The sequence below is a fragment of the Urocampus carinirostris genome, chromosome 19 (genome assembly GCF_059441175.1).
Source record: "Urocampus carinirostris isolate Australia breed hairy pipefish chromosome 19, RoL_Ucar_1.0, whole genome shotgun sequence".
NCBI classification, from domain to species: Eukaryota; Metazoa; Chordata; class Actinopteri; order Syngnathiformes; family Syngnathidae; genus Urocampus; species Urocampus carinirostris.
In genome coordinates, this window is record NC_142367.1 from 25,939,452 (window position 1) to 25,957,016 (window position 17,565).

Consider the following 17,565-nt stretch of genomic DNA (forward strand, 5'->3'; position numbering starts at 1 on the left):
AGATAGATAGATGTCTAGATGTCTAGATAGATAGATAGATAGTAGATACTTTCTTCATCCCCATAGGGAAATTCACACTTCCAGCAGTATCCTTGTGTTGAAAAATAAAATGATAAAACAAAAGAAATAGAATACAAAAAATACCCAATATAGCATGTTAATAAAGAGCATTTAAATAGTGTTACAAAAAATACATACTGTCATAAAAATAGGGTAAGATACAAATGTGGGGTTTAATGTGGGCTTCTACTCCCCCGGGTGGAGTTAAAGAGCCTCATGGCATGAGGAAGAAATGATCTCCTCATTCTGTTCATGGAACAAGACTGTGACAGTAGTCTGTCGCGGAAACTGCTCTTCTGTTTGGAGATGATACTGTGTAGTGGATGTTGAAGCCCAAAAGAAAAACAAATGCAAAGGCCGCAGCAACAAGACGGCTGAACGTCCTCGCCCTTCACTGCAGAGACAGGAAATCAGGTGCGGCCTAGGGGCTTTCTCCTCTTCGCCGGGACAGGAAACCAAAGGACTTTCTAGCAGCCAGGACAGGAAACTATGTGCTATTTGTGAGCAGTACACTACCATGACGGAAATCCTCACAACAATATAAGCGTGTGTATTTGCATCAAGATGTAAGTTAATGACTGAAATACATCAATATTGCAAAAAAAGAAAAAAATGCACCCGTAGTTATTATTCATTCACGCGCAGAGAAGCAGATTAATTTTTCGGCTAATTAGTTTCTCAACCTAAAGTTCACGTGGAATTCAAAAGGTATTTATTGTCTTAATGGAGCCTTCCATCGCGTGCTAAAATGATTAACAGTCGGTCTGAGTGAATACATTAATTAAGGTTACGATCCGTTTCGTTTTCTACTTCCCGCTTGTCGCATTAACTCACAAAGAAGTTTTTTTTCTAGTTAAAGTGCAGAAAAGCGCTAAAAGGCTGCCTCAAATATAAAGACGGGAATTAGTAATTTGGGTCGTTGTATTCTCTCAATAATTAAATTCTTGCATTTAGATTTCAGGTCAAATTGATGTTTTTGGTCGTAGGGAATTCTGCTTATCTTTTTAAGCCGGTTTATTTTGCAATTAGTAAATAAAGCCAAGATTTTTAAGATTTTTTGTTTTACAGTCCGAGCTTTGAAACTTCTGCCCCTCTAAGAAATACTAATTAAATCCGATTCTACAAAATAAAAGCAGAACAAAAGAAGAGGTGGACAAATTATGGACCCGTCAGACTTTTTCATTCGGTTTAATGAAAATGTAAAAAAAAAATACTTCATCATGATTACTGATGTGACTCCGCTGTGCCCGCTCTTTTGGCGCGGGTTTTGATTGGCTCCCGATCAGTTTTTGAACCCGGTCCTATCCGTCCCCTTTTGTCAGTCCGTCTGCGAACCTCAGTGAACACTAAGCAAGCCTTTTTCGACCCTGACTCCCACCTGTCCCGTTTTCTGCTCCCGTCTGACCCGTTTTTGATCCTGACTCCGTCTGCCCTCCCGTCCCGGCTTCCGCCCTCTTTTTGTCCCCGACCACGTCTACTCTCCTTTCCTGGCTTACGACTCGCTTCCAACCCCGACCATGGATGCGTATAAAAATACACAAGGTTTCAATTCTAAAACATCTGCAAATTATATTTAGATCAATCTAAATAGAACTGTCGTGATTACCGATGTGTATCACCTGTGCCCAATTATTTGGCGCCAACCGCCGCGGGTTTTCTAATTGGCTCCCTGTCACTATTTGAACCCAGTCCTGTCAATCCCCTGTGGTCAGTCCGTCTGCGAACCTCAGTAAATACTAGGCAAGGCTTTTTCAACCCTGACTCCGTCTACGACCCGTTTTGCTCCTGACCACGTCTGTTCTCCCGTCCCGGCTTCCGCCCTCTTTTTGTCCCCGAAAACGTCCACTCTCCTTTCCTGGCTTGCGACTCGCTTACGACCCCGACCATGTATGCGTATAAAAATACACAAGGTTTCAATTCTAAAATATCTGCAAATTATATTTAGATCAATCTAAATAGAACTGTCGTGATTACCGATGTGTATCACCTGTGCCCACTCATTTGGCGCCAACCGCCACCGGTTCTGATTGGCTCCCTGTCACTATTTGAACCCAGTCCTGTCATTCCCCTGTGGTCAGTCCGTCTGCGAACCTCAGTGAATTTTTCGACCCTGACACCAGTCTATCTCCGGCTACGACCTGTTTTGCTCCTGACCACGTCTGTTCTCCCGTCCCGGCTTACGATCTCTTTTTGTCCCCCGACTACGTTTACTCTCCCGTTCTGGCTTATGACTCGCTTCTGACCACTCCTTGCTCTCCAGTCCCGGCTACCGACCCGCTTTTTTCTGTCCCTTACACCGCCATCGCTCGCCACGGAAGATGCACTTCTGCGTTCGGAGCACAATCCGAGTACCAGAGCGACTTGCTTCTTGCGTCCAGCGAACACCGGATCGTGGCGCGGCCCTTTCTCTTCCTTCCAATAAAAACTTGTGAGAAACGCAACGCAAGTGGGTCCTATCTATCTAGCTGATATCCGGCCCTTAAGTGAGAAGTGGTGGCTTTGGAACTGGACACAGATGTGTCCAATATCCATTCACCTATCCCTTATCATCCCCACCCTTTATGAGGACATTTTGAACAGAACACCTCGTCATCAACACATCCCAGAGAATCATTGGCCACCACCTGTTTGACCTGCTGCCCTCCGGCAAATGCATCAGGTCACACAAAACAAAAACAAACAGACTCCGAGATAGTTCCTTCCCCACGCTAAACACACACTGCACAAAAACTGAAACTCTACAAATGCTCTCTAAGGAGGAATACCTGCAAACACATTACCTCATACTTCAAACACACCACCTCATACTGCGAACACGCTACCTCATAGAGAGGTATAAATGCTTACTGTGCACAATGTTGCTTATTGTCCTCTGCAGTGGAACCTCGGTTTTCGAAAGACTCTCAGTTCGGACAAAAAAATTCGAGAAATTCTTGCTTCGTTGTCCGAACAAAAATCGGAGTTCGAATCCCGGGGTGGATGTTTCACATCACATTTTTTTAGAGACAGACAGACAGACAGATAGAGAAAGAAAGAAAGATAGATAGATGTCTAGATAGAGATAGAAAGAGAGATAGATGTCTAGATAGAGATAGAAAGAGAGATAGATAGATAGAGATAGATAGACAGATAGATAGATGTCTAGATGTCGAGAGAGAGAGAGAGAGAGAGAAAAGGAGACAGAGACAAAGAGAGAGACAGACAGACAGACAGACAGACAGACAGACAGACAGACAGACAGACAGACAGAGAAAGAGATAGATAGATAGATAGATAGATAGATAGATAGACAGATAGATACATGTCTAGATAGATAGATATCACATCACATTTTTTTACTCCTTGTCATTTTCTCAGGTGCAATTGCACCTCCAATACACTAGGGGACGTCCGAGATGAAACAAATGTGTAGCAAATGGGCCGAGTTACAGAATTTCACCACACCGATGAAGCTGCAGCCACCAGAGTCATCATGACTTTAACGACACTGTCATGAACCACTTCCGAAAAGTGCTAAAAAGAAGGCAGAAGCAAGTGTCATTGGATAGATATTTTAAGAGAAAAGAACATCCTGTAGCAAATAGATTTGAAGGTGTGAGCACCCCTCAGACAGAAGAGCTCCCTGAAGTTTTTATGGAAGGGGACTCTCCTTCCAACCAATCATTTTCCTTCCTCCTCCATCCCTCTGCGCCTTCTGCTGACCACCACAAAGGTAAAAAATCCTATAATTATTTTCTTTATCCTTTGTTTTATTTTTACACGTTCATGTTAGCTTAATCTTTCGTACGGAAGATTACGCTAACGCGAACGTACGATTAGCCTGGGTTACATTTATGTTATTTGTGTCTTGAAGGTAAACAAAGATAAACATTCAGGGCGTTGAAACGGATTAAAACGATTTACATTATTTGTAATGGGAAAAATGATTTCGGTGTTGGAACAAATCTATTTTCGAACAGGGTTCTGGAACGGATTATGGTCGAGAACCGAGGTTCCACTGTACTTGTTTCTGGTTTCTTGTTTGGATATTCTGTCAGTGGTTTAGTGTCCACTTGTTAGTTTGTTACTTTGTTCCTTGCTTTTTCAATTTCTGCTTTCGGTCTTGGTTTGCGGGTTGATCTTTGCCAGATTTGTTTTTTGGGACGTTTTGTTGTTTTGTCAACCCTTTTTTGTGACTTTGTTACTCCTCTTTGTTATTGAACAAGTGGTTAGCGCGTGTGTTGCACAGTTCTAAGGTCTTGGGAACCTCCTGTGTGGGTTCAAATCCAGCTACCGGACTTTCTGTGCGGAGTTTGTATGTTCTCTCCGTGCTTGCGTGGGTTTCCTCCGGGCACTCCGGTTTCCTCCCACATTCCAAAGACTTGCATTTCAGGTGGATTGGCCGGTCCAAATTGTCACTAGGTGTGAATGAGCGAGCGAGTTGTCTGTCCCTGTGTGCCCTGTGATTGGCTGGCAACCAGTTCAGGGTGTCCCCTGCCCACTTCCCGATGATTGCTGGGATGGGCTCCAGCACTTCCCCCGCGACCCTACTGAGGATAAGCGGTGCAGCTAATGATGAGATCTGCATTTATATAGCGCTTTTCAAGTCAAGACTTCCCAAAGCGCTTTACAGTGTGCTTCACATTTCCCAATAGCGGCCGTGCAGCCATGTAAGGCGCTAACCTGCTTATTGGGGGTATTAGGGGTTCAGTGTCTTACCCAAGGACACTTCCACATGTAACATGGAGGAGCCGGAATTCGAACTGCGATCTCTTGATCCCAAGACGAGCGCTTGTGAGAGTTATATAAGATATAAACTCTCTGTTGGCAGAATTACTCAGATGAAAACACTCATTTAGGTTTTAACTTTCCTCGCGAATGGAGTGTGGACGACCGAGCAGCCATCTTCCCACAATCCTCGGCCGAACACCCCCCAATCGCTCAGTAGGCGTTGATTTTCTTGACAGATGAACAGGAAATGAAGTCACACACAAGCGCGACTTCACAATAAAAGGAAATACGATTGAGAAACGTATTTACAAAGAACATGGAATTAGACTCATCTTTGAAACGTGACCATGTGTGTGTGAGTGATGATGGTTTTCATATTCCTAAATGTAAAAACATAAATTCCATAGCATAGAAGTCTGAGAAATACACATCCAAAAACAGTCAGCTTTACAGCGCTCTACCTCCTGAGCCACTGCCGCCCTTGGTATTAAACACCACCTCTCTTTTTGAGCAGTTCACGCCTCCCCCGCATGGGTCCATCACCTCCAAAACTATCCATTATTGTTTTAAAGCTCACCCAATTTCCGTGTTTTATAAATAGATAACCAATGTGGGTATATTATTGGTCAACCGTCAGGCGGGAAAGCATGTACTCGTCTGTAAAACGTAGTCGTAGCGGCGTGGCTACACCATTAGCATTATATCCGTGGAGGGCGTAATAAATATATTCATTTGATCTACCGCAGTCATTTTGAGTGAAATCTATTTTGCTGCAGAGACGCAACGTGCGCACAAATGAGGAAAAAACTGCAGAGCCTGCGGGTTTGCTTTTTCGCGATATCCCAACACGCAGGACGACAGTGACAGGCCTAGTAAGCCTTTGAGCTGTTTACACTCGTAAGCTTTTTGGATTCGTTTTTTTGTGTTTATTGACAAAGATGGTCTTTCATCAAACACATTTTAGTGGGAATACAATGCCTGCATTGAAAAAAAAAAACAGAGAGCCTGACAATGTTCCCTGTCATTTTGCAAGGGTCTGAGCGTTCACACAAAGTTGGTGAGCAACGCTTGAAACAACAGTGAGCAACGGCAATCCCAAGTGTGGCAATTAAGTCATGAGCAAACATGTTCAAAACTTGACATCAAGTTACATTTTGCTGAGTTTCCGGCAATGCAAAATTCTTTTTCACTTTTGAATGAATTGACTCATGTACGATTGCCTACAAACGTCGTTTGTTTTTACAATTCTTTCACAAAATGTCCTTTTTTTTTCCTGGTATCTTTTGTGGCATAATAACAACATTTTTGGGGGCTTATTGAGTCGGTTGCACGATACACAACTGTATTTAATCACATTTTTTAGTGGAAGTACAATGTTGGAAATTATTTGAATGCAACACAAACTTTTTCTTCTTTTTTCCATGGTTTTTTTTCAACTTTTTTTAAAAATTCCTTTAAAAAAAATCTCATTGTGTTTATTTTTCCCACATTTCTTTCTTTTCTTTTTTTCTGGCTTTTTTCCTTCTTTTTTTCTCATCCTTTTGTTTCTTTTTTTCTCAGATATTCACTACTTTTTCATTTAGGTATTTTTTTCTTTTTTGTTCTATTCCCCCCTTCCTTTAAGTCATTTTGAGCATCATTTTACATAATATTTGGTCATGCTGGGATTAAAGAAGCAAAAACAACCCGAAGAGCCGTTTAAGACCCGAAAGAGCCGGTTCCTTTAGGTGAGTCGAGCCGAAGAAGCCGGTTCTCGACAAACTCTACTAACTTTACTCAACTTCGTTCTACTTCGACTCGACTTTAAAATACCGCATTTAGGACACAACGTCAGGGGAACCCGTGTATTTTTACCTTCATGCTCTGAAACTTTGACTTAAATCGCTTCTTAATTAGTAATTTTGAGCCCTGAATTTTGTGCGCTGACTAGATTTTCTTGTGCGCTGAGAATGTGCGAGCAGTGCGCAATTGCGCACGCGCGCAGCTTAGAGGGAACACTGGTAGTGAATACTTTATATTTGAGGCGAACACTTTATATTTTTCTTTTCATGAGAATTCATACTGTAGCATGAGTCTCCAAGCAGTATAATGACAATAAAGGTGAGTCTGATATAGCAATATGAAAAAAACGTTCTGGAGGGGGTTTAATACTTTCGCTAGGCAATTGAATAAATATTCTTATGGTTGGTCAAGAACTTCTTGTCAAGGGATACAGGCGGAACAGGACGATTTTGCCGTTCTCCCCTCCTGAGCTGAAATTCTGGAGTAGAGTCAGGCCTGCAGCAACAGCATAGCTAGCCAAGACCTCATGAATATTAATGAGCATGGCCTTGCCCGGCTTTCCGATTGGCAGCTGCCAAAAGGTCAAGAACTCCTCTCAGCGTTTGCCAAAATGTTTGGCGAAGGCTTATCTTAAAAAAACTTCTCGCTTGAAGCTACTCTACTGAATTTGGAACTCACTTGCTCGCTGACGCCATCTTCTGGCCTGGGGGTTTGGGTTGGCGTTTGCACTGTGATTGAAACAGGCCTTTTCTGACTTTCACCATTTTCATGCTACACTGAAAAACTGCCTTGACGAGTATCAAGTCACTTTTTGTCCTGAAACATGAATAATAATTTCATTATATAGATAATACAGATTAATATATAAGTTTTTGAAACCATCTGTACCTTCCAGCTTTATATAATAAGCAAAAATATATGAACTATCATGTGAACGTGTTAAGAACCGGAACAGGATCAGGACCCAACAACGTGACATTTCTCACAAAAGCCTTCAATGGCAGACACCTGTACACAAATTTCGTTTTTCCCAATCAACTCGATTTTTCAGAAAAAGGAAATAAAACCCAAAAAATTACAAAAAATGAGATGTGGTTCCTCTCAAACATGCCAATTGAAAGAACAAGTAGAAGAGAATGAACAAGTGTTTATGGCCGTCTATTTCTAAGGAGTGTAATTGACCCTTTTGTTTTTTCTTATTTTTATTATTTTGCCAAGGTTAAGGTCCACAACTCGTTGGAATCAGGGTCCGTGCCCCACTTTTTGTTCCCGAGTCCCGACCCACCTAGTTGAGAAAAACGGAATGGTTAAATTTTTCAATGATCATGACATTTTAGAGCTACCCTACTACCTTGTATTTACTTGAATCGGAGCGATACGAAAAGTCACCGTATTATTAAGGGTTCATCCTTGATAATGATGGTAATGATAGCGGTGGTGTGGGGGTGAAGGAGGAGCAAAGACGGTTGATGGAGCACAGGTGAAAGTAAGCTGATTGGATGATGGTATTTTTAAGAGAGTTGAAGGAGAGTACTATCGAGGATGAGCTAAAAGGGAGGGAAAAACGAGAGGTGTCAACTTTAGAAAGGGTGGATTTGGTGCCATTGAGAAGTAATTCCATTTTATTGCCGTTTAGTTTTAAGAAGTTGACAGTGAACCGTGATTTCAAATAGGCAGAAGGTGAGGTAGGGTGGTGGAGTTGGGTTTGTACGAAAAGGTAGAGTTGGGTGTCATCCGCGAAGCAGTGGAAGGACATGTTGGAAAAGTAGGGAGGTTATAAAAAGAAGGGGCCTCAGGACAGAGCCCTGGGGCACACCTAGGGTGACTGGAGATAGGTTAAAGGAGAAGAACTTGAGTTGAATGAATTGATTGCAGCCTGTGAGGTACAAATGGAACTATTGGAGAGAGGGGTGGGTGGAGTAAGCTGTGTGAAGAGATTCTGTTAAGAAGAACAGGTTGGGAAATGGTTTCAAAGGTGAGGAAAGTGAGAACGGATAGTAAACCGAAATCAGCTGCAGTGAGGAAGTTTTTTGTGATTTTAAGTGCAGTTCCTTTCTTGTCACCAAAAGGGTTCAAATAAATTGTTGGCAGTGAGATGAGCATGAGGTTTGGCGGAGACGACTCTTTCAAGGATTTTGGCAGTGTCTGAAATAACGTCTGCCCGGACGCCTGGGGCGTGCATCTTTTACTTCCGGCGTACAACCGCCCAGGTGGCCGTCAACTTTTAAAAAAAAAAGATTTATTTGCAAAACAAACCTTTGCTTTATTCCGATTTCGAAATCTTCGTTCGGTTTGTAAATTTCGGAATTTTGGTTCGTCTAGCAAGTTGCATCCTCTGCAGCCAATCAGAAGCCTGTATCGAATAACTTCGTGTGTTGTAGAATATAAACTTGCATTTGTAGAATAGATTTGCATACATTTGTTCAGGAGACTTGCTGACATGTAGAAAGACTTGCGTACAGTTGGGAGAAATGTTGCTTACATTTTGGGGGAAGGTCTCGGCGGACAAATTAGTATAAACAATCCTCCTTAAGGGAGGCCAAGAGATAACGGCAAAAGGCAAGGTGACAAAAACTGGCATAAACTTAAAAACACTTCCAAATAAGGACGGAACCCTGGGCATGTACACGTGAAAGGGTGTAGCGTGAAAGGGTGTAGCGTGAAAGGGACGGGGCCAAACCGGGTACACGTGCTATGTTGAAACTATAAAGACCCACGCATATCTGAGATTCGCTGAGTTTCTTGTTGAAATTGTGTATCAATAAAAAGCTCCCTCTGACGTCATTTTAATCCTGCAATCTTTGAACACGTATAAGACGATTTATCTTCTTCAACAAATTGGTCTTATCTTCATCACGTGCTTCCGGACTTTCCTGAGCCTTATAAGGTTGCGCAATTGCATATCATTTCCCAAAGTAGACGCACAGAGAACACAAGAAAAATGGAGAAGTGGTTATGAATCAAGCCAAAACCTCAGCCCCAAGAAGAAAGATTCAAAAGAAGCTAACACAATTTATGACGCTACAAAATGTAAACATACATTAAAAGCATCATGGAAAGAAGAGTTCACGTGGCTTATAACGGACTAGGCAACGCAAACATTGCACGAATGAAGATGAGTCAAACCAGGTACATACTGATGGCATGTCATATACATGCAATGAATGTTACAAGTAGATTGATAATAAACTTAAATTTAAAGTTTTGTTCTGTTATATATTCTGATCATCAATCCTCAATAATTTGCAACAACGGGTGTCCTGGTGGGCAGCACGGCGGCGCGGTGGTTAGCGCTTGTGCGGCACAGTTCTGAGGTCATGGGTTCAAATCCAGCTACCAACCTTCCTGTGCGGAGTTTGCATGTTCTCCCCGTGCTTGCGTGAGTTTCCTCCGGGCACTCCGGTTTCCTCCCACATTCCAAAAACATGCATGTCAGCTTGATTGGCCTAACAAAAATCATCCCTAGGGGTGAATGAGCGAGCGAATTGTCTGTCCCTGTGTGCCCTGCTCCAGCATCCCCGCGACCCTACTGAGGATAAGCGGTGCAGATAATGGATGGATGGGTGTCCTGGTGTCCGCTAACTTTTTGTCACGAGTTTCAGACACCGATCTTGGAGGGCGGACATTACCGTTGGGGCTCTCTTCGTCGATGGCCACGATGGTGGCGGGAGGACCCGATCGCGAGAGTTTACATTCTGCAAGACAGAGACAAAAACAGGACGGTGAGCATCATCGAGGCTTCCATCTTGTGAAATCGAGCAAGGGGCTAACACACACCATCCAGCGTTTCAAGCAACTGTCGCAGGGTATACGGAAGCTCACAAACACGAGGAGGAAAGCGGAAATAGTTCTCACCCTCATATTGCCAGTCTGCAGCAGACGACCCACCACCACGGGGGAGGAAAGGAAAGAAAGGGTTTTGCAAATTAGGAATCAATCGCAAGGGCAGCGAGCGCCTTAGAGCTTTCGAGGAGAAGTGCACTCTGAGGCGTCATTGACCGCCTGACATGTTTTCACCTGGATCTATACTCGGCATTCATTTCTTTGAAAGGAAAAAAGAGGGACTGCTGTGAAACCATTTGCACCCGAGCAGGAGTCCCAGGGACATTCGGTAACATTCAAAGGCGCTTCGGGACACAAAACCGACCCGTTTTTTTTCCCGGTAGTGAAGTCCAGACATGTCAAAACAATCAAAATGCTTTTTTTTTTAATGCTACCCATTTAAAATCAAAAATACATGTCGTGTAAACCTACTCAGGGTTGGGTAGGGTTACTTTAACTGGATTACTTTCAATTACCTTTGGATTACTCCAATAATATGAATCAAATGACTCATTTTTGTGCAGGCTTGGGGAGTAACGGAACACATGGAATGGCAAAAAAGATGTTGGCAAGCTGTTTGGATTGATTTTCATTTTGTTTCTGTCGCATTTTATGTTCGTTTTGCCGGAGATCAAAGCCAGGAGAGAAAGCTTACAACGTGTTGTGAGTCATCATTTGATTCATATTTAGGTTTTTTTTGTCTTTTATTAGCATATTTGGTATCGGAGTCATCCAAAAGTCATTGAAAGTAATCCAGTTAAAGTAACCCTACCCAACCATGAGATATAAGTGAACAGGGTTGGGTAGGGTTACTTTAACTGGATTACTTTCAATGACTTTTGGATTACTCCAATACTCCAATAATATGAATCAAATGACTCAATTTTGTGCAGGCTTGGGGAGGAACGGAATACACGGAACAGCAAAAATGATGTTGGCAAGGTGTTTGGATTCATTTTCATTTTGTTTCTGTGGCATTTTATGTTCGTTTTGCCGGAGATCAAAGAGATCAAAGCCAGGAGAGAAAGCTTACCATGTGTTGTGAGTCATCATTTGATTCATATTCAGTTTCTTTTGTCTTTTATTAGCATATTTGGTATTGGAGTCATCCAAAAGTCATTGAAAGTAATCCAGTTAAAGTAACCCTACCCAACCATGAGATTGTCAATCTGTCAACGAACCTCTGCCCCGCAAGACGTGGGTTTTGAATCGTCCTGTTTCCTGTTGGTATTTCCTGTCCGGTATTGTTCCCGTATATTTTGTCCTGTTTAACATCGGTTTCCAGTTTCGTTCCTGTCTATTTTTGTCCTTCTTTTAATTCTTTCCTTCAGTTTTCGTTCCCAGTTTCCTGCCTATATTTCCTGTCCGGTGTTGTTCCCGTCTATTTTTGTCCTGTTTATTATTCTCCCCAGTTTTCATTCCCGTTTAGTTTCTCCTGTTTCATTTCGATGTCCTGTTTCATTATCAATCCTGTCTGTCCTGTCCGGTATCGACCCCATCTGTCTGATATCTGCTCGGGCAATGGGTATCGATCTCATCGGCCTCTGGCTTCCTGTCATTCCACGCCAGACCGCTGCCAAACGTGCATGACTCCCCTTTTCCCGTAAAATAAAAGGCTTGTGTGAGAAACGTCACGCGTTTGGGTCCTGATCCTGTTCTTGACACGTTCACAAGATAGTTCATATATTTTTGCTTATTATATAAATCAATAATTAAAAAAATAATAATACACACTGTCCCTTTAAACTTGAATAAAATAAAACCAGAGTTGGAAATCAATCTTAAAAACGTCTCCATGACAAAAGTTTGGGATGGAATGTGAAAGTCATTAGCTGGTTTTGAACTCATTCCTTAGTTTTAGCTTTGGAGGCAAGATGGCAGACATGGCAAAAAGCGTATTTGGTTTGTTCAGTCAACCGACACTCGAAGTTTAAACGCCGGAAGGGTTTTTTTTTGGTCCCGCTCCTTTCCAGCTTTGGTAATTGCGCATGTAGCAATAGCGCGCTAGTTAGCGGGACCATCTGGTCTTTGTTTGGGAGTGCGGTTGCGCTCCAGTGCCTCTATATTCACTGAAAGACCACGCCCCCTTTCGTCTTTAGCACCATGACGGACGGCTAAAGCACCTGAGCAGACAGCAGTTGGGTTGAAAGAAATATCAATAACCGCGACGGAAAATATAACCACGACTTTTTATGATGGTGATTTCTTGATGTGCGGTGGGTTGTGCGAACTGGCAAGGTTCTAAGCCCAGTTTGGCGTATGATCGTTTCCCTTTTGATAGAGGCAGATATCTGAAATCTATGGGAGGGACTGGCAGCCCCAAAGAACTCCAGGATTTGCACCACCATTGTTTTCTCTCTCTCTCTTTTATTGTTTCTCTCTCTCTCTCTCTCTCTCTCTCTCTCTCTCTCTCTCTCTCTCTCTCTCTCTCTCTCTCTCTCTCTCTCTCTCTCTCTCTTTTTATTCTCTCTCTCTCTTTTATTGTTTTTCTCTATCTCTCTCTTTTATTCTCTCGCTCTTTTTTTGTTTCTCTCTCTCTTTTTTATTCTCTCTCTCTCTCTCTCTCTGTGTGTTTGGATACTGTGTTTATTTTTTTGCTTTCTTCCTCTCGCTTTTTCTCATTTGTCCAGTTTTATAGAGAAATAATGTGCAAAGAGGGAGAGGATTTCTTCTTCTGAGGGGGGGCGTGAGAGAAACTAATTAAGAAACAGCAGGCTATTGGAAGATACTGTGTTTATCTTTATTTTTTGCTCGTCTTCCTTTTGCCTTTTCTCGTTCGTCCAGTTTTATAGAGAAATAATACGCGGGGAGGGAGAGAGGATTTCTTCTTCTGAGGGGGAGCGGGAGACAAACTAATAGAGAAGCTATTGGAAAATATTGTGTTCATTTTATATGTCTTTTGTTCGTCTTCCTCTCCCCTTTTCTTGTTCATCCAGTTTTATAGAGAAATAATACACAGGGAGGGGGAGGATTTCTTCTTCTGAGGGGGGGCATGAGAGAAACTAATTGAGAAGCCTGCACTATTGGAAGATACTGTGTTTATTGTTTCATTTTTTGCTTGTCTTCCTTTTGCCTTTCCTCGTTCGGCCAGTTTTGGAGAAGTAATACGTGGGCAGGGGGAGAGGATTTCTTCTTCTAAGGGGGGCATGATAAAAACTAATTGAGAAGCAGCAGACTATTGGAAGATACTGTGTTTTTTTAATATTATTTTGCTCGTCTTCCTCTCGCCTTTTCTCGTTTGGCCAGTTTTTGGGAGAAATAATAAACGGGGAGGGAGAGGATTTCTTCTTCTAAGGGGGGCATTAGAGAAACTACCGTAATTGAGAAGCACCGGACTATTGGAATATACTGTGTTCATTTTTTTTTTTGCTCGTCTGCTTCTCCCCTTTTTCTCATTCCTTCACCAGCTTTTACCTGCCGCTCTTCTCGGCGTCTGCAGGCCTTCCCATGACATTGAATAGAAGCGTATCAGCCGTGGTTGTAATCTAAAGTGACGGTCGGACACAATGAGATCACAGTTACTTCCTGGAAAGGACGAATATCATAAAAGCCGGGCGTGATTGGAAAATTTGCATCTTGTTCGGAGGGGAAAGATGGGCCAAATCAGCCCAGAGTAATACAAGGAAGATGAGATCATGGGTGATGCAATCGGCGCCGAACTGAATCATGCAGGTTATCTGGCCATGACAGTGGAATTAACTTCTGGAAATCCTCCCAAGAATAGAATAGAATATACCTTTATTGTCATTGTTACAAAATGGGTTAACATGTTGTGACAACGAAATTGGGCATGACACTCCAGTTTCACACATTCACAGTGAGGTAAAGAAACCCAGAAGATAAGGAACAGAGAAGATAAGGTTATAAAACAATAAGGTAGTGTGTTTGCAAGAGTTTTCAGTTTTTTTGTGCGGTGTGTGTTCAGGGTGGTAATGGCTCTTGGGAAGAAACGGTTTCTGAGTCTGTTTTTGTTTTGTGTGACCTGTAGCGCTTGCCGGAAGGCAGCAGGTCAAAGAGGTGGGGGCCGGGGTGAGAAAAGTCCTTGATGATGTTTTCTGCTCTGCTGAGGTAGCAAGAGCAGGTAATGTCCTCCAGACTGGGCAGAGAGCAACCGACGATTTTCTGGGCTGTGTTGATGACCCCCTGGAGCGTTTTCCTATATGCTGCCGTGCACCCAGCAGACTACACCGTAATGCAGTATGTTAGAATGCTCTCCACTGTGGCTTTGTAAAAGGACATCTGCAGCTGCTGTTTTAGATGATTTTTCCTGAGAACTCTCAGGAAATGCAGTCGCTGCTGGGCCTTCCCTACCACCGCTCTGGTGTTTGCAGAGGTCGTCGGAGATGTGCACACCCAGGAGATTATTGCAGTGATGATTATCACCCCTTGTACTCAAACAAGAAACTTAATGATTCTTTATAATAGCCGGGGTGGATTTAGCACTGTGTTATCGTCGGGACGGGCGATACTTGGAATTTTGGTATCAAAAGAACATTGATTATCATTATGTTGCTGCATCATTATTTTGGTTGCACTCCAGTTGGCAATGTTTATGATTTAGAAAAAAAAGTAAGAAATGGTGAAATATAATTCACCTCTTAAATAAAATATTCACATCGAAAATATAAATGAAACACGGCTGGGATACTGCACTTAGAACCCGGCGTATAGCACTTAGAACCAGGGATATTGCACTTGGAACCCAGGGTATTGCACTTAGAACCCGGGGTATTGCACTTGGAACTCTGGGTATTGCACTTGGAACCCGGGATATTGCACTTGGAACCCGGGGTATTGCACTTAGAACCCGGGGTATTGCACTTAGAACCCGGGATATTGCACTTGGAACCCGGGATATTGCACTTGGAACCCGTGATATTGCACTTGGAACCCGGGATATGGCACTTGGAACCGGGATATTGCGCTTGGAACCCGTGATATTGCACTTGTAACCCGGGATATTGCACCTACAACCTGGGGTATTGCACCTAGAACCCGGGGTATTGCACTTACAACCCGGGGTATTGCACTTACAACCCAGGATATTGCGCTTAGAATCCGGGGTATTGCACTTGGAACCCGGGGTATTGCACTTGGAACCCGGGGTATTGCACTTGGAACCCGAGATATTGCACTTGGAACCCGGATATTGCACTTGGAACCCGGATATTGCACTTGGAACCCGGATATTGCACTTGGAACCCGGATATTGCACTTGGAACCCGGATATTGCACTTGGAACCCGGATATTGCACTTGGAACCTGGGTATTGCACTTGGAACCCGAGATATTGCACTTGGAACCCCGAATATTGCACTTGGAACCCCGAATATTGCACTTGGAACCCAATATATTGCACTTGAAACCGGGATATTGCAATTAAAACCGTACTCTAAAATTGTGTTTTTTTGTGTTTACAGCTCTGGGGGAAAAGCTATGGGGTATTGCACTTACAGCCCAGGATATTGCACTTACAACCTGGGAAATTGCACTTAGAACCGGGATATTGCTATTACAACTGGAAAATTGCATATGGAACCCGGGATATTGCACTTGGAACCCGGGTATTGCACTTGGAACCGAGTTGCTGCACTTACAACCCAGGATATTGCACTTAAAACCTGGGATATTGCACTTATAACTGGGAAATTGCACTTTCAACCCTGAATATTACACTTATAACCCGGGATATTGCACTTGAAACCGGGTTATTGCACCTAGAACTGGATATTGCACTTACAATCGGGATATTGCAATTAAAACCAAGATATTGCACTTAAAACTGTACTCCAAAATGCTGTTTTTTTGTGTTTACAGCTCTGGGGAAAAAGCTATCCCTCAGTCTGGTTATTCGGGATTCGCGGGATCCGAACCGTCGGCAAGGCGAGGAGTAATGAGTCTTTCAAACCTAAATATTTTCGGTATCAACTTCTTTTAGTATGTGGCTATTTATTATATCAATTTTGGGGGGGTCAAGAAGTATATACTGTACTAGAGGTCGTTTTGGTATTGTGGGTATTTAATTTTTTTTTTAAAAGGTGAACAAATTCTGCTATAAGTCCTGTCCGGCATCATTCTCGTCTATTTTTGTCCTGTTTATTATTCTCTCCAGTTTTTGTTCCCGTCTAGTTTGTCCTGTTTAATTTCGATATCCTGTTTCAATATCAATCCTCTCGGTCCTGTCCTGTCCTGTCCTGTCAACCCCTTCTGTCCGATATCTGCTCGGGCAATCGGTATCGGTCCGGTCGGTCTCTGGCTTCCTGTCTTTCCACGCCAGACTGCTGCCTAACGTGCATGACTCCCCGTTTCCCGTAAAATAAAAGGCTTGTGTGAGAAACATCACGCATTTGGGTTCTGATCCTGTTCCGATTCATGACAGTACGGACTGACAAAGAGTAAAATCACTGAGATTAAAAAGAGGGGAAGGCAATCTGTCAACGAGCCGCAGCTGGTGCCACACGGGCAGGGCCAATTGGGCGCCATGGCAACCGTGCCAATGTGATGTAAAAAATAAATGCTTAAACCCCTTAAAAAATGAGATACTTTTGTTAAATCAACTGAAAGTATGAGAGTCAAACCCCCCAAAAAAGCTGGAATGTAGAGTTCATACAAATACTGGATAAAAATGTCGACAGGGCAATTTAAATACCTTCCATATCACAATACTTTGAAAATAAAGTCAGTGATACAAATAAAGCGTAAAAACAATTTGACACTTATACTCACTAAAATGATTAATTATGTGATTGTTCAAACAGGAAGTATCAATCCCAGGACAACAGTGTCAAAACGATCCAAGGACTTCCTCAGTATCAATAATATCAATATTAGGATCGATCCGCCCACTCGTAGTTGTCCCGTCTCGAAATGTTCAGAGAGTGATGCTACGATTCATTTCAAAGTTTAGAAAGTAGAAGTCCAAAGTTTGACCCGCAGGTAATTGGTTTCACTTTAACTATCGGAAAAAGAAAAAAAATGGCAGAGTTTTCAAACGATGCAGAAACTTTTGAGAGCTCTATAAAAGCAGAAACGCTATTAATTAAAGTGGAGAGGAGCGGGCCCCTCGCACTGCCTTTTTTTTATTCACGGAGAATCTTCAAACGCCCATGCTATTTTCCGCCGACATTAGACACCGTGGCCTAAAACGATTGGCGGTTTAAAAACCTTCAGGGATAACCGATTTTGATTGTG

The 17,565-nt window shown here is 42.7% G+C and overlaps 1 protein-coding gene across 1 annotated transcript in view; it reads right to left on the reverse strand.

Moving 5' to 3' along the window:
• Nucleotides 1-17,565, reverse strand: part of pcdh15b (protocadherin-related 15b) — a 247,267-nt gene that overhangs the window by 186,427 nt on the left and 43,275 nt on the right. The window contains exons 4-5 of the mRNA XM_088323283.1: nucleotides 10,408-10,422; nucleotides 10,182-10,247 (exon numbers count right to left, since the gene is read on the reverse strand). Of these exons, the coding sequence (XP_088179409.1) occupies nucleotides 10,182-10,247; nucleotides 10,408-10,422 (81 nt within the window). The remainder of the gene's footprint in view (nucleotides 1-10,181; nucleotides 10,248-10,407; nucleotides 10,423-17,565) is intronic.